General features: G+C 42.2%; 1 protein-coding gene across 2 annotated transcripts in view; it reads left to right on the top strand.

Moving 5' to 3' along the window:
• Window positions 1–460: 460 nt before the first annotated feature.
• ajap1 (adherens junctions associated protein 1) overlaps window positions 461–25,807 on the top strand; it is a 40,459-nt gene continuing 15,112 nt past the window's right edge. Inside the window, exons 1-3 of one of the 2 annotated variants that reach the window (XM_027007580.2) lie at window positions 461–1,207; window positions 1,911–2,037; window positions 19,661–20,403. In XM_027007580.2, the coding sequence (XP_026863381.2) occupies window positions 19,665–20,403 (739 nt within the window). In that variant the 5' untranslated portion in view covers window positions 461–1,207; window positions 1,911–2,037; window positions 19,661–19,664. The remainder of the gene's footprint in view (window positions 1,208–1,910; window positions 2,038–19,660; window positions 20,404–25,807) is intronic. The other variant, XM_027007579.2, reaches the window with a different exon arrangement.

Here is a 25,807-nt window from a genome sequence, read left to right as displayed (position 1 = left end):
AAGTCAGTCCATAATAAAAAAAGATGTTATGTGAACCATAAGAAAGCTCAATGGAAGCATAATTTCCCCATGTAATATGACGGAAAGGCTTTCGATAGCTCAGTGAACCCTTTGGACTCTGTATTAACCTTGGGACTATCCCCGTCTATGCCGGCGCGATCCACTGGTTGATCCCCTATTCGCTATTTTCCAGATTGATGTCGCCCAGATAATGGCAGAAAATAGTTGAGGTTTGGGAGAACACCGCGCCCGAGCGGGAAAGGATGTCTGCGCCGATGTAAAGGTTATGTAGCGACTCAAGTGTTATATATTTTACTTTAAAATGACGTCACGGGGGTGTCAGCCCAGGCAAGACTGGCAGGTTGTTAGTCAGACGGGGAAAGCGAGAAGAGAGAGAGAGAGCGAGAGAGCGAGTGAGAGAGGACTGCGCGCAGGGGTGATAACATTGCGCACTCTGTCCAAATGATAAGTGCTCTTTCACCCGGCTCCCCCGAGCGGGCACTGGCAGCAGCGCGTCCGCCAACTCCTTCCACCTGAAGTGGCTTTTCGTTTGGCCGCTTCTTGGTGTCACGTTGCAATCTTAAAACCATCTCGGCAAAGATTTGCGAAGTATCGACTATGTGCCACAGCTGACGTGACGGCTTGTTTGATTCGGCACCACTAAGGCTAGGTATTTCGTGTTGCGTGGATCCTCTTATGTTTGATTTCGATATGCCTAATTAATTATGTAGAAAAAAGTGCGTGGTCAAATCCACGGGAGATGTCGACGCTTTCACCTTGCGTCCAAGATGACGTTCCCGTTGCCTTCTGACTTTTCAGTGGAGTATACAGCGATGTTTTATGAACTTTGATCTAAAGAAGACAGCTTTTGAAAATAATTTGAGTCGTCGGCCCACATCGGTACACATCCTTACCCAATTAAGGAAGAAAATAACGGGTAACTTAAAGAGGACAAAACGTGTCCTTGTTTGCCAGATATTTGTTCACTGGTGCGCTCGCTTTCGCAGATCTGGAGCTATTCCGCGTGTGCCGGCTGTCTGGATATATAAGCGTAGAATGATAGCGTTAATGACATTTGGAGTAAGATTCTTAACTTGAAGGTGTAACACGCACCATCATCGACATTTGTGGAGTCCAACATAAATGGGAGGACTGATTCGGAATTGTTACCGAGAAATATGTGGATAAAACGGTGTATAGCACGCAGGTAAGAAATACTGTTTTATGGTACAAATGTGTTTGATGTTTTAGAGCGCCGAGTGTTGTTTCTAAGTGATTCCCTCCATCTTACGCCGTTTTCAGAAATCTCTACCTCCTATAAATCCTACACTATGTAATGAAAATAGTTGCACTGTTTGAAGGGTTAAATGCCGCCTTATTCTGAGCGACAATCTTTCTGGTTCACCTGTATAATCTATTTACTCTGGCTGTTCTAAAATATATTTAGATCTTTGTATTTTTATTCTACGGTTTGAACATGTTGAGGGAGATTGGTTGGTTTATAAGGACAAACATAACGCAATTAACAGTTTTTATTTCGTGCTCGCTGGGGGTCGCCAAACAACCGCGCTGCAATGCCAGACTTCACATCAGTTCTGGCAATTAGGTCGACTACCTGCTACCTAACACCCCTACCTACACGCATAGACGCACACACAAACGAACACGCACACACACACACACACAAACGAACACGCACGACGCGCACGCACGCACGCACTTACGCACGCACGCACGCACACACACACACACACACACACACACACACACACACACACACACACACACACACACACACACACACACACACACTATTAACTCCATGCCCTGTACAGTCTTCTTAATAATATTATGTAACCTACTTTGTTCATTAAAAGACAGGACTATGAAGATGTCATTTTAATTATAAGGTTCAAGCTTCATGTGGGCTGGCAGAGGAAAGTCATGTGTGACCAAAGGAGGCTCGAACCTAATGAAGATACAAGTTAATCAACCAATTAATCATCTGTGTGCATGAAGACATGTGGAGAACTGAAGGTATATAAACATAGTGATAGAGAATTTTGAAAGTATTTAGCCAGCGAGAGTATCAGCTTTTCATTCATTTTAATTCCATTCAAATTGTCTTCTTTAAATTTGTTTTTCCTCAGAGCAATAACTGCTCCTGAGCCGTGCAAGCTTTGAGGTCTCTCCACCATTAGACTTATGGGAGACAAACAAGGGAATATCAGACTGGGGTCGTTGCTTAGGTGACTCATTGGCCACAAGCATCCTCCTGCATGGCCAAATCTTCCATGCTGAATTTATTGCCACCAGTTAGTTAGATGTGAACCTAAATTGTTACATTTCAGTCAGTTAGTCTTTTTGTCTTAATAGCTGTGATAATTACACTGCAAAGAGGCTCTAGAAAGCTCACTGTCCATTTGAGAAATTCTCCAGTTAATTAACCTTGATTTATACAGTTCATAAATCCGTTTAGAGACTTCCGTATAACTTGCAGTGTAAAGCTATGCGTCACCTGTATTGGCATCTGTGCTTGGAGCATACTCTGTGCCTGTGTCCTGTACTTGATTTCAGCATAAGAACCATTAGATACAGAACACCGTCGGGAGAAATCTGCTAATGAATGTCAAACAGCTAACCATAACCACACTCCACTAGTCTTATCTACAGAGAAATTCACGGGCATGTAATAGATGGTAAGTGGAATTAGTATCAGGAGAATTTTATGAAAATTTTAATTATCAAAAGGCTGTTGTGTAATGTGTATTGTTAAGGTGTTTCTCATTGGCATTCCATATGCATGCTCTTATCATTATATGGGTAAATCAAAATGTAACTCTATTAAACCTTCCAAAAATTGTCATCTCATTGATTATTACTGAAACATAAAGTGAGTGAAATAGCTGTGGACTAAATCAGATAGTGGTATGTTAGTGACCATCAATTTAACCAATGCCTCCATCCGGTGGTGCTTTAATTAAGAACATTGCCACATGGTCATAATGGCCTTCACTGCCTTTATGGCCTTGTTAATACAGTCCAGTTCACCAGGATAATTGGGGAAAATCTGTTCCCAAACGAGCACTTCTTCACTGCTGATATACAAAACGTGTTTCTTCACTGGGCCACGAGTCTCACTCAAAGTGAAGTTCATAGCTTGAATGCAGGATTATGGATCAACTCCTCTTCATCCACACTGTTCAATAGAATGTGAATGTCAAATTGTGATCCTAAAAAGGGGAACCTCAAAGGGACTACCTGAGTCAATGAAGAAAACAATTAAATGCCATAGCTCAGAGCTCTAGTCCCTGGGAGAACACCTCAGCTCACACTGCGTGCCCCAGCCCTGCTGTCTCTTAAAAAAAGAAAAGAAAAGAGAAAACCATAGAGGAAATGGGCTTTGAAACTCGGAGTCCTCTGAGACCAAGCATTCAGAGTGTTATTACTGTCTTATAAAGCACACAGTGCACTAGAGCTGGCTGCCTCTATTCCTCACATGACAACCAAGAGAATTTGGTCCATTTATATTTATGATATAACATGTTTTTATTGATCAGCTAAGCAATACTTTCATGGCACTGTGATTTTAAGCAGGGACTGTCAGGTAGGGTATTTCTGTGGGAAGGAGGCAAGTGTCTGAGAATTTCAAGGCATGCCTGGTTTAATCAGTGCTTAGTTTAAACAGACTAAGTGATTTTTACATAGTCAATTTCCCATACTGGACATTGCCATACGCTATGAAGGATTTTGAAAGAGCAATATAATTACTGTACTAAATTATAAAATGACCACAATGTCATCAGAGATTAAAGAAAAATGTCGCGTGTATAGAATGTTCTCTAAAAAAGGGAAGGAAACCCAGGTCTCCAACTAAGGAGCTCAGAAAGAAAGTAACAAAACCAAACCAAACATAAAGGCGCACTAGCAGGAACAAAAGACAGCCAATATAACAACAATGACCAACCTCGGTCACAGAAATAGAAACAGCATACATAAGGAACAACATAATGATATAATAACAGACAGGTGGTGTGGTGAATGACGCACACCACCAAAACATAAACATGTGTAACTGAAAACTAAATGTAAACAAAAAGCCATGTACTGCGCCACAGCCATTTGATGGAGGCTGTGTGGGTGGAGGAGGGCTTGGGGATCGGGTGGAGCATTGCCCTACCTAGAGCCTAGGGCATGGAGGACCATATGCCTTCCATGCATCCCCCCCTCTTCCTCGAGGGAGTCCCCTCTCACCAACTGAAGTCGGAGGTGTGGAGACTATTCCTTGTTCCTTCAAAGTGGCACTCTAGAGCAACTGCACATGGATATGCAGAAGCGGCACCCATTTCTTCAACGGGGCCCCTCTTGGTCGATTGGGCACAGAGATGTGACCAGGACCCTTTCTCTGGATCGGGCATATAGACGGCGCCCCTCTAACTTTGGCTGCGACCGTTTATACGGACAGCGCGTGGATAGGATGTCGCCCTTCCAAGTTAACACAGCCCCCTTTCATTGACTGGATGCAGAACTAGCACTCTCTTGCATCAATGGGGTTCCCTTGTCGACCAGGCACCCACCACCATGAATGCTTCTGCAAAAACAAAGCACAAGTATGGCCTCCAGACTGACCGGGCTGCCTACATAGCGGTCAGGAATCGACTGGTCAGCCCACTCATGCCTACCAAAAATTTCTAGGGAGTTGCCCCCCCCCCAGATACCAAGTCCTAGGTCCTCTGGGGCAGGCAACTGAAGGCTTTGGCTGCAGCTATTCTCCCTCCGGTGGAACTCACGTCATGGTTCCCTCACTGCCTCAGAGGAGTAAGTGGGAACAGGTCACTGGGCGGAAGATGGTAGTGAAAGCAAAATCCCCAGAAAGCATCGGGGAACTGTCCGTGCCTCCTGGGAGGACTCCGGGGCTTCCAAGCCCACACACAGAAAGCTCCAGGGTGGAATGAGTCTGCAATGAGCTCCGGGGAACATCACACTTGCATCCGCTAGATTAGCCCGTCCGCAGGAAGGAGAGGTAAGAGCCATCAAAACCTGCAGTACTGAAAAGGTAAAAAGAAAACAAAAAAGGAGACTTCCAAAAATGGTCGGTCATTGTAGTTACGTTAGCTTTCTTTATTTCCAGTTAATGTGCTTTTATGTTTGGTTTTGCTTTGTTACTTTCATTAAACTCTTCAGGTGGAGACCTGCATTTGCGTTCCTTTGCAGGGCACATTCTACACACATGACACATGGTAAGTTGAACACAGTGTGCTACAGCCAAGCATTTTATAACATAGAACATACGAGACAACATTGGCACTCACACAAAACACAAACGGTGAACATTCTCACATTTACAACATGAACATTAATAATGCCGACAAAGGCTAAGAAACATTAACAGTGAGTCTACAAAACATTAATGACGACAACGACATCTACATTTACATCTACAACGACATCGACAATGACCCACACTAACTGGGGTTTAAATAGACGGAAAAACACGTAACGATTAACCCCATGCAGGTGTGTGTCCTTATGGTGGGTGTGACCACAAACAGACGTGATTCCCCCTGCACGTGGTGGGCCGTACCACGTGACTCGTGGGGGGAAGCGTTCCATGACACAAATTCATGTTAGATTCCACTTGACTTAAACAGCCTCGGCATCCTTCCAAAAAGCTCCATGACCAGAGATGTAGTAAAACACAAGTAAATATTAGCAATGTATTTGAAAGATGGAGACAGCAAAGAGCCCAGAAATGCTGAGTTGAGCTTCAGCTAAGGTTAGCTAACCTTAACTACATTTTGGGCTTAGTTCTGGTGTCCCTCCATAGCCAGCCATGCAGCTAGCTAATATTGACAGCATTCTAAAAAAAAATATCCACAGGCTGGTTTATAATTTACAAACAATAAAAACACCGCAAACAGATACATTTGCTAATTAACAGACAGTATAGGACAGTCATCGTTTCTCTTGGTATTATCAAAGTTTGTCAAATGCTTTACTCATCTTGTGCTCGTTTATGTAGGATCAGATCACCTGCGTGAGCTTTGAGTCTGGGCTGGAGAGGACATGGCCAGACAAATCTCTCCATTATTTTGAATTTGGACTTTTAAATTTGGACTTTTAAATGCTTTTTAAATGTCAATATCACATATTGGTCCTTTAACGGAGGATCTCCACTGAGTTTGTAAATTAGTCCAGGACAAGGCTAAGTCTGTGTGTAGCTTATGGCACTTTGCACTGTACTAGACAGTCTCCTCCTTCTTCCTGGTACTGAAGAGTTAAGAAGAACTCCTTTAATGATATGCTCTACTCCTGTTGGTGCTGTTGAAAATGCTGTGTGTAATTCCTAAAAATAAACAAACAAAACAAACAAACAAAAACAATCATGTAGTGGTCAACCCAATTTGGTAAAGTAATCAGGCTGACGAGGACTTGCCGAGTCCTTGAAATGCGGAGTTTAAAACAACTGAAAGTGCTACTGTGACACATTTTGATGGTCCATTAATGTTTGGACATGATTTACGAAGCTCTTATACAAACTATTAAAGGGAAATGTAAAACCCTTATAAGAAGGTCCCTCTATGGTAATGCACAGACACCTCATTAGCACAGACTCCATAGAGAGAAGCAACACATCACGTCTGCCATTCTGCAGTGTCCTCGCCTCTTTCTCTAACTATACGTGACGTAGCCAGGTTTAATGGCAGTCAAGCTCTTCACCTCTCTGATATTTGCTGCCTATGATGGGTTGATGTAAGAGAAAGACAACTTAAATGTACTCACTCTCAGCTCAAACACGTTGTATATTGAGCTTTCAGAATCCCAATAAGGCAGAGGCACAGAGGCACAGAGCAATGCTGCTAAAACATCTTAATCGGATATTTCACTGCACTCCAGATTGTCGTGTGGTGTTGTGGGGTGGAGGAATTGTGGGGTGTTTGGGGGAGAGGGAGTTGTGGGGTGTCGTGGGGTGTTGGGGGTGGGGGAGTCTCAGTGACAGCATGGAGTTCCTGGCACTCCCGTGTATGGATCCTTTAATAGGGCTGAGGGAACCCATGCACATACCTGTTTCATGCTGGAGCTTTTGTTCAATCAATACCGCTTCTACAAAGCCTCAAATTTATCCGTCACACTGCTACGCCAACTGAGCCGACTGGCCCTCCGGGGTTCTTTCGCTTTCTTTTTCTCTCGCTCCAGCTCTCTTCAACACACTTCCTCACTCCATCTTCCTCATACAGCTTGCTCAGAAATAAAGCTGAAAGGTTTTTCGAGTGAAGGCTCCCTGTGGATATTCTCTTGTTGTTCTCTTGTTTTCAGGCCCAGATTTTAATTGGAGAGATGTTGTAAACCTGTGATTATTGTTTATTATAAGTGGACGTTGTCAAATGGAAGTGGACTCAAGTTTTTAATAGCTTTCTCACTCACTCAGCCATTGTACTTCTGGCATTTGTGTGTGTGTGTGTGTGTGTGTGTGTGTGTGTGTGTGTGTATGTGTGTGCGAGAGGTTTCATTAATGATTCATTCAGATGCCTGTGGCTATTGCCTCTTTTTATCAGCAAACTTTGCTCAGGTGGAACAAGGATTCCCCATCAGCACTGATGCAATATTACTTTATTCACCCATAGTAACAGCTGCTCCCAGGCCTCCAGGGCACTGCTACGTACATTTGTGTGCATGTGTGTTTCAATGTGGGGATGTGTGAGCATATGTACAATGTACAATGCATGTGACTGTAAAAATAACAATGTTAAAAGCATTTTAACATTGTTATTTTTTAAATATATAATATTTTCAGATGACCGAACTGCTAAGCCCCTGGATGAAATCCAGACAAAGTTTTTGTCAACCCAACAATACATTCAACTCTCTGGTTCGTCTGTGTTATCACAACCGTCTAGGTAAGAGCAGAGAGAAAAATCATCAGGAACAGGTGCTCGAGAAACAAGGACTGAATATCAGGAAACCTTTGCATAATTGCATTATCAAAGACTATTGCACTATTGTATTATCATAGATGTGTTGAGTGTGAAAAGTCTCCCATTTCTTCACTACAGAAACAAAGCCTCACATATCCCTAGCAGGGATAAAGCACATTGTGCGTCACAGATGTTAAATGAATATGTGGAGGACCATCTTTTATGGTACTGTTTGATATGTTATATCCTCTGGGCCAGTGACTTGTATGTGAGTCACTGCGGTAAAACGTCAAAGGAAATCGATAGAGTGAGGTTAGCTTAAACAACAGGTACAACTCTGCCATGTATAACTACAAAGATTAAGCTACATAATCGTCTACCCTATAGGACAGTAATGAAGACAGTAACACAGACAGGCACTCCACTTCCATTATTTAATATACTTAATATATTTAATATATAATAATATACTTATTTATGTGTATAACAGTGCAGTGTGTTATTGCAGGAAAAAAAAAAAAAGTAGGGGAGTACCATTAAGAGTAAAACCAGCCACTGAATGAAAGAAACACACAGTACCTGTAATCTGTAACCAGCCTACTGCAGACTGTAGAACGTGCACACAAGTCCAGGTTTATGCTGAATGCACACAGTGGCCCATTTGCCAAAAATAGGGCTTTTGGACTTGGGACATGCGAGGTCATTGCACAGCTAAGAGTTTTCCCTGCCCCTAAACCACCCCATTAAACTCATGCATTAATTTTTAAGTGGAGACAGGTGTGGTAAAGCAGGGAAACCACTCAGCGGTGTAGTTTCTCTGCACTCTGGTGGCTGAGTGCGAGAGGCCTGCTTTGGACACTGAAGAGGTTGTACCGGTCCACAGCGGTTCCGCCCTAGCCCACTGATCACCAGCCCGATCCAGCACCTCCTGCTGCTCGGGTGCTGGATGCTGGGCCACACCGCTGCCTGATAATTCATGACCTTTTCTAATTCTGATAAAATCCTAACTGTGAATCCAATCTTAAAATGAATGAGGGAGAATCTGTGAGAAGGTGCACTGTCAAATAATCACTCTTATAGCTGAAGCCAACATTCAGAGCTATAGGCAAAAGGAGACCTGAATTGTGGCTGAGAAGTGCTAAGAAATGATGTGTACAGGTCTAGTTATCACACACTAATGATATACAGTGAAAAGGGTCATATTTAACAGAAACAATTTGTAATTTACAACGTATTCAAGGAGGATGGATGTAATGGCTCTTTCAGTGTTTTTCTACAAAAAGGAGATAAGCCTGTAAACACAGCTGAGCTGCTGTAGTTGATTCTAATAGTCCATTTAAAACGTGCGGTGTTTACTCAGAAACAGAGTAAAACAGAAGGTCTATTTTCATACAGGAGTTGCATGTGCTTCCACAGAGCAAGCGTTCTGCAAAGCTGTAGTTGTATGGGCACCATATCACGGGTTACAGTATTTTGTCTGGTACTCTGCTTATCACACAAGTCTACTAGTGTGCCAGAAACGTAACCATTGTACCTTAATGTATAGCACACGTTTGCGCACACACACACCTCGTATGCCTGTGAGGACTACATATGCTGCTTTGATTACTCATTCTTCGCACCTCTCAGTCCTCCATCAGGGTGGGATTTTCCTAAATACATGCACCTCTCAGTCCTCCAGCATGGGCTCCTGCATCCTAGTGCCAATCAGAAGCCGTCCAGCGGGCCCCGCCCTAATTTTTGGCATTCTTCCCCCTCCCACAGTTCTACCATCACTCCTCATACCACAGCTGTCAACTGAAGGTGTGTTTTGCACTCGCAATAAGACCCATAGATCAAAGTGCTCCTCACCTGACCTGCCCTCAGTCGATACTGTTAATCTACTGCACATTTAGAGCAATACATCTGTGTAGGCCCCTGCAGTTCACATACTGACTAGGAAAACACCACTGTATGTCTTCTGGGTACATTTTAAAAATATGTTGTGATAATTGATCACAGCGTAGCTGTTTTAAAAAAACACTCACATAATGAAGGATTACACTGAAATTAGCAGGGAAGATGAAATTGCATACAGAAGCTTTGCTACTGCGTTAAGATATTATTACAGCACCTCCTAATCACTGATGAATAGGCCCAATACATTTGGTGTATTTAGAAATTGAAACATTCAAGCAATGTGCAAAACAGCCTTGGAGGTTTGGTGAAATAAAAACAAACAAACAAACACAAATCTGATACATTTCCATTGTGGTTCTGTGTGACTTGAGCAGATTCAGTTTAGAGCCATGAGGGATTGTGTCTGACCTGAAAGGGCTCTGTTTTGGACAAAAAAAAGTTGTTTCTAACCTGAGACGGGAACTTCTCCTCCCCAGGAGGGTCCACCTATTGTTTGATGTTTCTGCAGGGCACTCAATTTTCCATGCGGCTGAGTATATCCTGGATGAAACATATCATCTTTCTTCTGATCCATGCTGCACGTCTTGAGCTCTCCAAATGTCATAGGCTTCAGAAGGTTCTTTTGAGGGGAGCCTCAATATCCTGTGCGCTAATGGCACATAATTGCCGCCAATTACCCAAAATATACCTCCATCAAATACACTTAATGAACAGTTACTCTGTTCAGTCCCTTGTGGGGATTCATACTGTCCCATCTTTTTTGGTGAGATGAGACAGTTTCTCTCTCTGAGACGTGGAGGTGGAAGTGGACAACAGCAGATTGGACCTCTACTGGACCATCTGTGAGTTGGTCATTTGCTTCAGCCATGTTGTCCCGATCCCAGCAATTACACACACATAGCTGCGCATGAGTGAGTGTGTGTGTTAGTCCTGGACAGAGAGTGATTTCAAAGTGCTGTGTAAAGTCAGGACAGACTGTCGGGCTAAACAGGGTCAGCGTTCTGCTGAGTCCACGTAGCTTTTTCCATGCCATTGAAAGCAAAATCAAAGACAACACATAATATGTCAACATAGCGATGTGCATCCCTGATTGCACTATTCATATTGGTTTCATAGGATGATTACAATCAAATAATAAATATCAGTTTTTCCTTAGATAGGATTGACATAGCCTGCCTAATTATGTCTGATATATGTTAATGTATAAATCTGAGCTGGGCATTATTTATCTCACATCCTTACATACATGTGCATCCACCACTCTACCACAAAACTACTCATAAATCAAGCCTGTCTTTACAATCTTTTGTTTTTTAAATGTTTTAAAAACTTTTTGTTCAACTTGCCCCTTTTCCATTAAGCACAGAGCAGAGGCATCAGATTGTGCTCTCAGTTAACACTTGGCCAGGGTCATTCTCAGAGACCTCACTTCACAGGTTCATCTGTGCACATGGCACAGATGAACCCGGCACACCACTGTGCTGCTCAGTGCCCGTAGTAGGTCGGACTGCACGGGCAACCTCATTAGGAGATCGCAGGAACCGTGCGCCTAAGCTAGAAAAACAAAACAAAAAAGAGGTAGAGACCCTCCTGAACTGCTGATGTCTTTGGAGGGCTGTCGGGTTTGTTTATTAATCCCACTCTCCATGCCAAAGAGCACAACACAGTGTCCTCTTACATCGTCCTCCCACTCGCAAAGCTTTGTTGCATAACAGATCTTGGGTTTACAAACATTCTCCTTCTCTTGCACCTGTGCTCTCGCCACATCTGGTTCTCCCTGTTTCTCGCTTTCTCCCTACAGTTCTCTCTCCTTCATGCTCACTTACGTTCTGTGCCCTTTTCTTTCTCCCTCCCTGCCTGGCTCGCTTCATTAGTACTGCGCTTGCAGTTTGCTGTGTGTTTATGTAAGTGTGTGTGTGTGTGTGGGGGGGGGGGGGTAAAGCACGGAGAGGAGCAGCGGTGAAAGATTTCCCGGTTTAATCTTTGCTGGCGTCTTTAAAGTGGCGCAGGGCAGTCAGATGGAAAATGGAGCTGACACTCTGATGCTCCCCCTACTAACATGGCGAGCTCGCGCCGTTTAATTCTGCTGCGACAGAGCCACGAGCCCGGGCCGGCAAGGCCTCAGAGTGCCGACCGCCACACGCAAACACTGATTACTCCACCTGGACCTGCCCCACTCTCCTACTCCCTCCTTTAATCACAATCACTTCAGCCCCAAAGGAGAAAAAAAGGGCTTTGTAAGCAGATGGATAGAAGAGTACAGTATGTACTGTGTGTGTGTTTGTGAGCTGAGAACCCTTTTCTTTTGGAGGGTAAATTATATGGAAAACAGAACAGTAAATGCCCAGTTGCCATGGTGATTACCACGTCATGTTTTGTAAAGTAGGTCCTTGTCTTTTTCTTTTTTAAGTCCCTCTTGTTTTTTTTCTCTGATGTGGGCTGGTTAAGCTTGCATGGACAGATATCCCTTCCTCCCTCCTATTCTCTCCCTCTCTCTCTCTTTCTCTCCCTCTCTCTCTCCTGGTCTCATTCTCGCTTACCCTTTTCCTCTCTCTTCTGTTCCTACTCCCACTCTAAGTGCCTTTGGGTATGATATTCATTTGAGCGGATTACAGGTGATGCTCTGAGCAGCACTGAATGTGTATGTCAACACACACCCCTGTATCTGTGTGTGTGTGCACGGGACCAATCTGCTGTGCAACCAAGCGCAAAGTACTCCAGTATTAATGCGGAAAGAGAAGTTGTTTCACAGGATAAATCCACATTGATGCATGCCATTTAGAATTAAGGCGTGTTAATAGACTATTTTCCAGAATGATAGCAGTCAGCCAGTGTGTGTATGTGTATGCACAGGTGTCTACATACTCGTGCATATGTTTTTCATATTCCACCCTTTGTGAATTCATCCCAGGTAGATTTATGTTATAATTTTAACTTTACATAGCTTACGTAGCTTTAAATTATTTGGATGTAATGCTGCATCTAGAACTTGTGTTATACATAAGTAATACTTGTGTTATTGTGTCACTGAATAATTTATAAACAAGTCAGCCTTTTAGCAAACAATCGTGTGCAGTTCAATTGAACAGATCTCACCTTCTAGAAAGGATTTTTGTTCTTTTAGATGGGAAAAAAAAGTCAGTGAAGCATGCAGCAAACAAAGTGTGTAACAGTGTGGGGACGAATCTGTGAAAAACTTTGATGTCTCACTCTGCACTAAGCCTACTTAAAGTTCTACGCAGGAGACAGAGAGACCAAGAGAGAGAGAGAAGGAGAGAGAAAGAGACACAGAGAGAAAGGGAGACAGAAACAGAGACATAAGAGAGAGAGAAGAAGAGAGAGAGAGAGAGAGAGAGAGAGAGAGAGAGAGAGAGAGAGAGAGACAGACAGACAGACATCCCAAAATGAACTTCTCTGTTTCAGACCAGATCAGCAGCTGCTATGGCACCTATTTCATGCCATGGGGCCAGGAAACAAAAGGCCGCTGATAATGCTGTTTTCCTTCTTCTTTGTCTTTCATTCTCTGTCACTTTCTCTCTCTCTCTCTCTCTCTCTCTCTCTCTCTCTCTCACTCTCGCTCTCTTTGTTTCTCCACCTGGTGAGATGAAGCAGTTGAGCCCTTGTTCTGTGGAACTTTTGCTTGCCAAGACGCCCCTGGAGGAAAGGAGGTCAGAGTTAGGGGTGGGAGACAGAGTGCACGAAAGAAAACCAGAGAGAGATCACAACGGGGGGGGGGGGGGGGGGGGTGGGGGGGGGGTGACTTGGTATTCACAAGCATACTTTAAGTCTCACGCAGACATGTGGCTTTCTGTGTAGGCTGTTTAAGTGTGAGACCAACAGTGGCTGAGGGTGGGGTGCAGACCAGGAGACATGCAGAGACGCTCAGGTTGAAAGGAAAGGCACTGTGTGTATGTGCGCTTATGCACTCCTTGGTCACACAGAACTTTGTGTAAAGTGTCTCTTTTCAGTGGTAGACTACAGGACTGCAGAGAGGTCTGATATGAGCATCATTCTTCAGCTCACTGGTACGTGACTATTCAAGTTTTCTTGGAGTAAAAAAGAGCAAATAAAGCTCTTCACTTTCTGTAACCCTGCTCCTTATCTATTCACGCAGACTTTCAACATCATTTTTATACTGTACATTCAAATTGTGAAAGAAAACATGGCTGGATTCTTATTTCAAAAGATTTTTTATAAAGTTACAATCAGTTTTCTTGATTGTGATCATCGGCTGTGCATATATAATCTCTGTTAAATTGCTGAGATGCTTGTGATTAAATGTGAATGCAGTGGCAGGAGCCAGGAGTGTGACTGGGACAATTGGCAGCTGATCAAGTTGCATAAGCGCGGGCGGTCGGCGCTCTCCATGGTGCTGAAGGGAGGACATTTCGCTGTCCATGATACTGCCGGGGAAAAAAGGACATAATTACTGAAACATTGTTCAAATGATCACTATATGGGGGATTTCATGGCTAACATAAATGAACTACTCTGTATCTGTCGATCACTCTGAATGGTGTATGACAGCTATAAATCTGCCCTTGCACTCAAGTGACTGTACATCATGGGCACTGTACACTGGAAGGAAGACATTTCAATGAGATGTTTTTTTAATACTGCTTATACTGAATGGAGCAAGCCAAATTGTACACTATTTCTTTACAAAGTGAGGCCACATAACTTATGACATTACTGCTATCCATGCCAGTTACTATGGGATCTTGCGGTACACTTTAGTAAAGTAACTGCCACTTGGAAAAATAAACTTCTCTTTTTCCACAACTGTCCCCCATGTCCTGTCTGGACAAAGAGTAACACCCAAGAGTACTGATCTAGAGCCTGTAGTTCCCCATCTTCATTATTGTATTCAGTGAGATATGACAGGCAAACACTGATCATATGTCAGCAGTCATACTCTGTTTCATTTATTGACCTCAATTATCATAGTCTCTACAGTTATATATAAATCTTGTTCTAATGGATGGAGATAACAAGGATGTATGTATTGATTTTTCATGTATCACTTATCAATGTTTAAACATGTCAACACTGTATGTAGCTTGTATTTATGTATTATAGTCTTCACAAATAATTATTATGTATTTTGACTTATTATTACAGTAATGTATTAAAGTCTTCAGTAATATTATGCACAGGTAAAATATATATTATAATGCATTAGGTTGCTTTCTACTATAGTTTTATACTACACTTTTATAAGCTATTGTTTGTAATGATAGCTTCTAGTTGTTCAGTTATGGAAGCTTACGTCAATGGAAATGTGAATACTTCAAAAAACTTTGTGGATTCACTTAGAAACTAGTATAAATCAAAAAATTTCACTGAACCCAAAAGATTTCAGCTTTCTTCAATTGGGCACTCAGAGCAAACATGAAAGACAATTTCAGCTGCTGTCACCCTTCTGATGCCATGAACCTGCACGGACAGCAATGCTAGCTTACCCACACATCTGAGAAAATCAAGACAGAAGAACTAACCATCCTTTCTCAGTCTTCCAGTGTTTGGCCACATCTTTGACGTATTGCTCTGCATGTGTTACCCTTTCATTAGGCTACAGAGTGAAACCTGATTCACAGTGAGCAAGTGCCCGGTACTCAGACTGACACCAGGGCTTTCCACATCAGATAGAAGATATGCACTCACACACACACACACACACACACACACACACACACACACACACACACACACACACACACACGTGGCCATCATGGATTCCTCATGGGACATTACGTTTTGATCCCTGTAATTACTGTGAGATGGCCAACTAGTTTCCCTCTCATGCAGTTCCCAAGGGCTGTTTTGCACTAATACCATTCTCCAAACAGTAGCTTATGATGGCAACTATGAATTGCTCATGAGTAAGTGTGTGTGTGTGTGTGTGTGTGTCTGAGATATTATCAGGGTTTGTGTGTTTGTTCTCAGCACAGCAGGGGATATTTACGGTGATTTTCTGTTAGAGATATATGCCACCCCCCCCCCCCCCCCCCACACACACAAATACCACAGTTGTTCTCCCTTTTGATTCCTTGTGCTATACTCCACACATATCATGACAGACCGCACACTGTCCCTTTCCACTAGAGACACCAGTCACATGCCACAGAAAAGCTTCAGTCATTCTGAGTGAGACAGTAACTGATTTAGGGGACTCTTTCTAGTATATTCTGTATTACTAAATGTGAAAGGAGCCAGACTTTCTTTAGTAAGAACATATATATATATATAAAAGGAAACATTAGCCATAATATCACCTAAAGCAACAGGCTGAAGAGGACTGAGCTGCATGACGAGTTCATCTGGTGCTTCATATTCATATTAATAATGAGATAGTTGAGTTCCAAACATAGTTCAGCTGTTAAGTAAGCTTTTTTAAATTAAAAGATTAATGTTAATCAAATCTGTTGTTTTTGATTCATAGTAACACAGCATACTTTTAAAACTACTTTAGCAATTTATTAAATCTTAGTGGATCTCTGTAGTTTTAATTTAATAACTGTTTAATTTACAGCTTTGAAAATGTACATTCTACAATTAGCTCTTTTATGCAGAGCAACTTACAATTGAGTACAAAGGGCCTTGCTTAGGGACCCAACAGGAGCAATTTGGCAGTGGTGAGGCTTGAACCCACAACCTTCCCATTACTAGTTAAGTACCTTTACCACTGTCCAGCATAGGCAATTCCTTGTCTAAAAATTTGTCTTCAGAATTGCTAATTTATTTGTGACACTTTCCAAAGGTGCAGTTTATCAGCATATATATGTGCACCTAACACACACACACATGTAGGTGTGTTCTTAGAGTTAGAGAGAGAGAGAGAGAGAGAGAGAGAGAGAGAGAGAGAGAGAGAGAGAGAATGAATGTGGCTGAGGTTTCTAATCCCTCTACATTATCTTTTGGCCATTTCTGGGCTTGCTGAAGGACAGTACAGATTACAGATGTACCTTGATGAGTTATGTCACAATCCTGTTCCTCTGGTTTCATAGCACAGATGGCCCTTATTTTTTAATGTAGGATGCTTTCATCCTCTTGGACTTCTTGGATATGAGTGGGGCTCAATAATACAGGAACCGGTTTCTTGTCACAGACGTGCCATGTTCTCATACAAAGCCAGAGCACCTTTGTAATCTTCCAGGCCACTTCTTTTCCTCACACAAACCCCAGAAACTATTTCAGGAAGTAATTATTTCCCGTATAGTCCAGCTTAGTCTGTCGTTTCCTGTTTGGCTTGTTATTGTATGTTTTTGGATGGTATTTGTGCTTGGAGCCGGTACACTAATTTGTTGCTGTTCATGTCCAGTGCATTGTATATTGGGTGGGGGATATGGATCAGTAAAACACTTCAGCAGAGAGACATTTGAGTGTCAGAGATTATTTTGATGCTGTTTCCTACGTAATACGGTGATCACCTTTGTTAGTTAAGACCAGCTGTCAGTGTAAATTAAAAGGTGTAAAGGTCTGTCTATGCTTTAAAGGGCTGTCCTTGAAGTAATTCTCAGTCTCCAATGTCTTTGCCTCTCAAAGCTGCAAACTGGTGGCCTTCTGGATCACATTACTGCAAGGGGTTGTTGGGATTGAGTCAACCTACACATGTGCACTGCTTTCCAGGAGAGAGAAACACTGAGAAACATTCTGGACTGAGTCTGCTTTCAAAATTAGTATTCACCATCAAAGGACCTATGCTTTAGACCTTTAGACCAAGAAACCTCTGCATGCACAAATGTGTGTGAATAAGCCTTTATAGTAATTAATGCATACCTCCTTTACAACCATGATCTAATTAAACTTGTCAGACGTGGGTGACATTTTATTCTGAGAGTATATAGAGTACTACAGGGTAAATCTGAGACTTTAGAGTAAACCCTCCCCTCCTCAACATGCATGGGAAACGTGTTAAAAGACACAGCTGCCAGCAAACTACAAGCTATGTCCTCTCACTCACACTCTCGTTCTGCATTTCTTGCTTGCTTGTTCTCTCTTGCACACACACGCACATGCACGCATGCACGCACACCCACACACATCCCTATCTTCTCTATCGGACAGGCAGGACAGGCAAGCTGACTGAAAGCCAGCTGCATTATTCAGTTCCCCAGCTTGCTGTGAGTGAGTCTGAATCTCAGTCTGTGTGCATAACTTCTGCTGCTAGTGTACTGCTTTGTTCATTCATGCATATGTGTAAAGAAATGAGATTACCATAAGGTGCATTTTATGCTCCAGCTGCCTTACGTTTGCTCTTAGGGATGACACTGGATCAGCTGTAAGCTTGCAGACAGATGACGTCCTTACCACATGAAGAAAAGACTTTGTATTAGTCCCGCTCCAGAGTATCCCCGCTGGCCTTCCTCCCTGAGACTCCATAATATTTGCATTCGCTGACACTTACCTCCTCTTCTAAACAAACAGAGGACAGACAGGCATTAGACCAAATTTGCTCCTCCGACATCACTGCCTAATGTAAACACAGTGGCCACGGTCAGACAGGAATTATCCTCTAATGTGCTAAATAATTGCGAGGGCGAGGCGGAGCTGGGGAAGGCATATGCTGTCACAGGCCTGTGAGAGACCAGGCCCCCATGGGACGAGACCTGTAGGGTTGTTGGATCTCTATAATGAACTCAGACTAGCTGTTGTCCCACGCTCCTGACTACTGCCACCTTAGATCTCAGAGATACTCTTTAAAAAGAGGGAGACAGTAAGCAAATTAGGAATGCTGAACTATGACATTTATTGTAGCAGTTTGGGTCAGTGAAGTAAAGTTAATCTAAGATCAAGAAAGTTTGTTCTTTGTAATTGTAGAAATGTATGTCTTTGGAAGGAACAGCTACACATTGCACAATGGACATATGCAATCTGTCTTCTCTGGCTCTGTGTGTGTGTGTGTGAGTGTGTGTGTGTGTGTGTGTGTGTGTGTGTGTGTGTGTGTGTGTTTGTAAGAGAGAGAGAGAGAGAGAGAATGTGTCTGAGGTTTCTAATCCCTCTAAATTAGCTTTTGGCTGTTTCTGGGCTTGCTGAAGAACAGTACAGATTACAGATGTACCTTGATGAAACAGCTGCAGCCCTGAATCAGTGAAACTCAATGAAACTCTCCTACATTCAGTCAGCACAAGGATGAGCCCAAAAAGGATGGCATCAGTCATTCCAAAACAATCAGCTTTGTATCCTCACTAAGGCAAGCCAACTGTGCCAATCTTCCCAACGTGTATCTTAAACATATCATCAGTAAAATAAGCATGATGACTGAAGGACACTATGCCGTAGAACTGTATGTGATATTATTCATTCAGGTGAAACCTAATAAATCCATCTTTTGAGAGTACTCGGTAATTCACTGTAAACAAAACATGACTGCCATATCCAAATGTGCTTCTCTAGTACTTTAAAATCAAATGAAAAGCAGAAAACAAAACTTCAAGCAATTGCAGCATTAGTTTGTTGTTACAGTGCCAGAGATTTACACTGTGACAGTAGCCTCAGAATCCTTGGGTCAGTGGAGATTGGACGTGTTATCAGGGTCTTACAAAATTGCTTCAGTATGTTTAGAGTGACCTTTATGATGGGAAAGGAGAATACAAAATTAATTATTATTAGAGTTCCATTGGCACAGGTTTAGTGAGCCACAGAGCAGAACGAAGAAAACCAGCAGACTGTGAAACAGCATTTGGTATAAGGACATGACTATTGAAAAAATGTTTCCGTTCCAGTGGAGTGACGAAGCAACGAGCACACCCCTCCTCCCAAGGAGAGCACGGAGGGGAGGGGCGATGAGAAGGGCTGGTCAAGGTGCCCCAGTTAGGCTCACCTGTTTTTCTCTCTCTCTCCAGTTCCATGGCTGCTTTAAGACCTTCGGGAGTTCTGGGTTGCAGAATGTGGATCTTCCTTGGGCTTGTCCACCTCACAATGGATCTGTCTCTCTGTGCTCCAGCGGGGCAGGCCCTTACACTCAAGCTGCTGCCTCGGCCAGTGCCCCGCTTAAAGAGCCGCTCCCTGGCTGCCCGGGACACGCCCGGCAGCCAGCACTGGAGGACTCTGGTTACCTGGCAGCGCAGTGTCTCCCCTTCCATCCCACTGTCTGGCTACCGAGGAGGAGGAGGGGGGCCAGGGTCCAAACTTCGGGCTCAGAGGCACAGGCGTCACCTCTGCGAGGACTGTAGCTCTGGCTTCACCTCCTCCGAAGGAGGGGAGTCGCTGGAGTTTTTGGAGGGCAGCAGGGAGGACATTGTGCGGTACCTGGAGCGGTCACGCCGGCAGCTGAAGTGGGACAGCTACTATGGTGCACAGGAAGGGAGGACCACCACGGTGGCGGGATTTATCGACTGGGGGCCAACGGGGACGGACGAGGGGTCCGAGGACGAGATTAAAATGATCGCCAACACCCGGGCCACCACGAAAGCCTCCACCACTACTACCACTACTACCACTAGCATCACCACCACTAGCACACGCAGCCCCCAAAGAACTTACGCGGTGGTGACCACCGCCCATCCCAGGAGGCTGAGCACCACGCAGCCTAATATTAACCTCGGGGTGACTGCCAGGCCACAGAAGCCATTTGTGGACACACCAGGTAGGAGGGTAATGTTATTCACACACATAGGAGTACTGGACTGTTCCTATTAGACTAGGGACATTACATTTTAAGAGCACTCTCACAGATACCCTAAGAGCTTTCACATGGTGATCATCTGATGGTGGTGTATATTTAAACACCAATGCATAGAGTTATTTAGGGCTATTACCCAATACACCAACACAAATAATATCTAAAGATCACTAAAAGCAATATTAATTATTTAAGCCCATAATTAGGTTTAGAGGATTAAATAGTAATTCAAGTCCCAGTATATATTAGGAGCTAGTTTTTAGCATACACTTAATGGAAATCACACCCACCACCTTGTCTCATTTCATTATATGAACAATTTTATCAATGCTTTCAGTGAATTTCCATCAGACAAAGCAAATATGCAATTTCAAAGACTGATGAGTTGTGTTTGCATTACCATGTGAGTCTGACCAATTCACCATTCGATTATAGCTTAACAAAGAAGATTTACAGGTACCAGATTGTCACATTATGCAATAGGACCAATGTGTCTTTTATGTTTTGACTCATTAAAAATGAAGACTTGCATTTCCTGCACCAGTTTTTAAAACAGTAAAAAAAAGATCTGGTAAGCATTATGCTCATCATGGGAAGATGATCCGAGCATTTGAGTAGGAAACATGGTGAGCCTCTTGTCTGCCACAAAGCTTCCGTATCACATTACCATAAGCAGTTGTTGGGGTTGAGTCTGTTCATATGTTGTGCTTTTTGGCCTTTTGGCTGCAGTTCTTTTATAGGCAGCTGGTTGAGTGGCATGTTTAGTGGTGCCACCTCAGGAGATGTATTATGGTCCATGGTCCATTAAAAAACTCAGAGCTCAGGCACAGTCAGCTTTGTGTTATGTTTCCTGAGTGCTGAAGGAGTTGGTGCCTTCTATGTGCCTTAAAGAAATATTTCTGCACATTTTAAAGCAATGTTAGAATTTTGTCTTTTTTTATGAAACGAGTAAACTGCATCCCATTCCAAACAGTCTTGTATAGCCACAAGCCTAAACAGCTCAACATGACGTCCTTAGATAATTCTGTGAATTATGAATATTTTAATATATTCACTGAAAAATTTAGCATAAAAGTTCTAGTGCACTATTAGCTTTATATCTAGTATTTTGACCATATGAATTTGTGAGCCTGTGCTCCTATGCCTAAGATGTGCATATGTAGTGATTTAAATAACAGCAGTGCATAAGCATTGTAAGGTTCAGTCTAAGATTACATGAGTTGTATTATTGCATTGCATGCATTGTATTCTTTATCTGCAGAAATATATTTATGCATGAGCATTTTCTTTTAAGAGTTCTTACATGCCAAAACTTGCCCATGAAATGTTTTGGTCATGAAAATTGGATTTAATGATATGGTAGACTGATCCACTTGCACTATTAGAATAGAAGACAGGTTTGCAAGAGTTGTTTACAGGCCTCTAAAACTAAGAAATTCACAGGCCTGTTAAGTCATCAATTTGACCAGGTTTCCACATTAGCACACCATTGTTGTATCAGTCTATGGGTAAATTACCTATAACACTGCCATAAAAAACAAATTCATGTCTAAGAGTATATGAGCCAGCTCAATGTTTTAGGTATTTTACAGGTGCATAAAGTTACACAATGTACAATAATATTTTCAAGTTTGGAGTGATATACATTACTGGCTATAGATATAGTGGTTACTCCTTATTTAATTATGCCTTTCGGATTTCTAATACTTTTATCTGGAGATTTAGGATGCTTTGGGATGTGGTGATGAGTAGTCTTAGAAAAACCTTAAACACCAAATTTTGAAATTGATGAAGATTTAAACCCAGGCTGTACTGGGAGGTCCAATGCAGCCCATAATAATAAAAAGAACAGTGCTTGTATGTAAAGTAAAAAGGCTCTGAATACAAAATCTCACATTTCATATGCAGATACAGGACTTGCAATGTTAACAGGTGTGCTGCTATCTGATGCTACATGTGGGGACATGTGTTACTGGGCCTGGCCTTCCTGATGAGTGCTGGACCTGTCATGGCATAATCCAATATTTTTAGCTGAATTCATTTCACTGGTTTGCAGGCTTTCCACTCCTGTGTGTGAAAGCAAGTGTAACCAGCTCATCAATAAAATGCTATTATGCTTTTATAGTTTCTTATATTGAAGCACCTTATAAGCATGATGCTGGTGGTAGTTGATCTTAACACTGTAATGGAATGTCCAGTCATATGAATTTCAATCACCCCTAGATAATGATTAGCCTATCCTTTGCCCATTACTGTCAATGTAATTATAGAGAAGTTAAATTCTCTTATTGTATAAAATGATAAACCACGTACAGAGAAAAGTAGCTCAAAAGCTGCTGAATCAGAAAGCCAATGCAGAAGGAAGGAAGTTTAGCCAAGGAGCTCAGATCAGTTGTGCCTCACGTTACATTTAAGATAAACAGATTAACCTGCAGTCCACAACTGTGTTGTCTTGTAACTCTTGTCAGAATCTGGATTTGTCTCAGATCTTTGTGTATTAAGCAGGCCGTTGGATTAGGTATGACTTGTTTATATATGGAATGAAAGCATGTCGTGCCTGGAGGCAAACTGTAATTATGCACTTCTTAGACAGCAGGAGTGAAATTTTCATGATGAAACAAAATCCCTGTCAAGGTGACTGCTGGCTGTTTCCGTGTTCAGGGGGCCTTTCAGGCTAATCTCGCTCTCCACAGAGGATCATGCTGAGATCAAAACACTTTTTGACACAGAACACTCGCAAATTATGGGAGGCTGACCATAAATGCAAAGTAACTGTTTGCGTGGCATGCAGGCTAGGATTCACTCCACCGTTTATCACGTCTCTCGTTTCTCATGTATGAGACTGGAACTGCCAGTGCAGGAATGGATCCCAGAAGGGAAGCACCAGAACGGCTGCACGTTTTAGTTTCCTTAAGTTGGCTTACGGGATACATTATTGGAGGGAAAACCTCACAACACAACGGAGCCTCAGTGCTGGGGGAATATCAACTGGTTAAACATTTTACATTGTCGGCATTTATCAGACGCTCTTATCCACAGCATCTTACTAATGTGCTTTGTCATCTACTCATAGAATATATTCTAGCCACTACAGTAGGTTAGAATTCAAGATACTGTAGAACTAGAATACAGCTGAAATTCTGGAATCAATGCCAATACCTACAAGTGCAAAATAAGCACTGTTCAGAAATATATACAGTAATATTGGATGAAGTCTTATGCTACAAAGAAAACGAATGTTATTTGCGATGCGACTTCATGCATAACGCTTATATTAGTTTATGTGGCAACTAAAAAACATGTGGGAGTTTAGAATTTTAGATTGTACATCTCTTTATTTTGAAATGTGAAGCTGTTTTAACGTTGTAAAACATCTGAATATTGTGTTAAGCAAAGGAAAACATTTGAAAAACAAATAGAAAGCTTGCATTTTAAAATTAACCTACTGCAATGGCCTTATATCATATAGCTATATTAGTTATCAAAATGAACATTAAAACTGCCTAGATTTTACAGCTGTAAAGCGAACTCACTTAACCAGAACCACCATAAAAACACAGCTAACTAGCTAAAGTTAGTAACTACTAACTAAACAAGTTAGCTAGGTTAGCTAACAGTTAGCAAATGCTAGCTATATCAATTTGCCAGAACAATCCCAAATTAGTTAAACAAGCTGTTAGCTAGCGAACTAAATTAACATTAGCTGGTTGGCTAGCAACTAACACTAACGTTTCACTATCATATTGAAAAACTAACCCCAAATGCACAACTTGACTAGCGTTAGCTAGGCAGCCAGCCATCTTAGCGAGCAAGCTAGTCAGCAACGTGTAGCTTCTCCACTAATGTTCTCTCAAATGGATTTTGGAGAAGATATCTTATTAAATTTTGTGGCGCCTGAAACGCCTTGCCATGAGTAATCGCTTTCACCACTGCCAATAATGTCTACTCCACCACTGGCTGACTATGTTATCAATAAGGTCCACTCTCTCTACTCCACCACTGACTCCGTTATCAATCTCTACTCCACCCCTGACAGACTCTGTTATCAATAACATCTATCCTCTCTACTCCACCAATGACTGACGGATATCAATAACATCCACCCTCTCTACTCCACCACTAACTGACTTTGCTTAGGGCAACAAATGAAGCGCCATTTAGCATCAGATTCGAGGGCGCTGATTGGCTAAATTTATGTTGCCATGTGCGTATCTTGTGTCAGCAACTGTCAGCAATTCGCTGCGCAACTGCTCTGACTGGGCGATCGCCCCAGATCGCCACATAAGAGAGAGAAAATTAACCAGGAAGCTAATTTTCCCCAATATATTTTATGTGTTATACGTTATTAGACGTTTTAGCACACTCATAGTTAAACTAAGCAGTTATTGATTATTAAAAACAATGTTTATTTTAAACATGAAAATAACAAACAGGGTGGGCGGCCGCCTAGCGCCCTCTATTGGCCAACCTCAACTGGTATCTATATACTGTACGTAATACGGCTAGGCGGATTCTTCTCAGGGGTTTACTGTGGCCTGTTACTGTGGCCTGATCTCACTGAAAGTGTAAAGTGTACCAGTGGAGATGGAAGCATGCTCTGTTACTTGTGAGATAATGTCTGTGTAACCCTTTTTGCCTTCCCCTCTGTCTCCATTTTCTACCTGGAGCTATGTGAAGTTTCTCATCTCTGATCCGTGCTGTGGAAGCACATTTAGAAAACACTAATTGCTAATTAGTGCCTAATTAGCAATGACAGAATCCCCCCCCCCCCCCCCCCCCCCCCCCCCCCCCCGACTAAACGGCTAATCTAAGTTTTGAATTTATAAATATTATATAAAAGAAAATGTGACAGAAAGAGAAATAACATCCCTGCAGTAGCGGCTTCCCAAGCACACAGTGGTGAGCAGTAATAAACAATATATAACCCTACTTAAATTACTCACAGAGTTTGGGATTACTGCAGGATTACAGGATTGCTTTAACATCCAGATTACCATGAGGAAGAAAACTGCATTTTTTGAGTCTCAAAAAGTAAGATGAGAATCAATGGCAGTTTAGTTATTGTATTAATCATAGGTAAATATTCATTTTAACACAGAGAATGCTGACTATTAAATATCCCAAAACCTAAATATTTTCCAATAAAGTTTAAGACAGAATTGTATATGTTACGTGCGATCAGAAATATACAGAATCAATCCAAACTTGATTTTGAGCTTTTACTTTTTTAAATAGAAAAAAAAAAGAAAACAATGAATAATGGGATAATGTCATATCACTGCTGATTCTTGTATTTTGTCTAGAAAAGACCATGAGTTCCTGACACTGGTATTTAATCAACATTCAAGGCAACTTGGAAACTGCATAC

The sequence above is a fragment of the Electrophorus electricus genome, chromosome 23 (genome assembly GCF_013358815.1).
Source record: "Electrophorus electricus isolate fEleEle1 chromosome 23, fEleEle1.pri, whole genome shotgun sequence".
NCBI classification, from domain to species: Eukaryota; Metazoa; Chordata; class Actinopteri; order Gymnotiformes; family Gymnotidae; genus Electrophorus; species Electrophorus electricus.
Note: the sequence above shows the minus strand (reverse complement) of the source record. Positions and strands in the feature narration are given on the sequence as shown.